Source organism: Otolemur garnettii, unplaced genomic scaffold, assembly GCF_000181295.1.
Source record: "Otolemur garnettii isolate 467f Iridium unplaced genomic scaffold, OtoGar3 scaffold00087, whole genome shotgun sequence".
Taxonomy (NCBI): domain Eukaryota; kingdom Metazoa; phylum Chordata; class Mammalia; order Primates; family Galagidae; genus Otolemur; species Otolemur garnettii.
The window spans coordinates 2,901,862-2,902,403 of record NW_003852482.1 but is presented as its reverse complement, the minus strand read 5'-3'; the positions used below and the strand labels follow the sequence as shown (position 1 = coordinate 2,902,403).

The window sequence follows — 542 nt, the reverse complement described above, 5'->3', positions numbered from 1 at the left end:
TTTCAAAAACCCTACCCTTCCAGAAAGCACATGTGGGCACAGCAGATATCCTGGCACAGCATGACTTAGGAGAGCCACGAGGGGGGCACAGGGGGGCACAGCATGACTTAGGAGAGCCACGGGGGGCATGGCATAACTTAGGAGAGTGGGTTGTGAGAAGGTGGGAAGAAGGGTGACCTCAGAGGGTCCCGTAATCAAGACAGAGCAGGTTGGGGCCTGGGCTAGGCTGAGAAGGGGACAGACAGGGCCCCTGTTGATGGGTGAGACACACTGTGGGGTCCTGCCGGGACCACCCCTTGGTCTCATCTGACTCAGTGGAGTCTAGCCTGGCCCCTACCCACAAGGCAGGTCTGGCATGGGGACGCATATTCTTCTTGGGGCTAAAAGAGATGGTGCCCTGCCCTGCTTTGGCAGGTGTCAGACAAGTTTGCCTTCGGCCTCTTTGACCTGGATTGGGATGTGTTCACCCAGCACATCGAAGGTGCTGTCAACCGGGTGCCCGTGCTGGAGAAGACGGGCATCAAGTCCACAGTTTGCGGCCC

General features: G+C 58.3%; 1 protein-coding gene across 6 annotated transcripts in view; it reads left to right on the top strand.

Annotated features, from left to right (window-relative positions):
- The window catches only part of SARDH (sarcosine dehydrogenase), a 64,147-nt gene that overhangs the window by 16,720 nt on the left and 46,885 nt on the right, over positions 1–542 (top strand). For all 6 annotated transcript variants that reach the window (XM_023516110.1, XM_023516111.1, XM_023516108.1 and 3 more), the window contains one exon: positions 415–541. In XM_023516110.1, coding sequence (XP_023371878.1) covers positions 415–541 — 127 coding nt within the window. The remainder of the gene's footprint in view (positions 1–414; position 542) is intronic.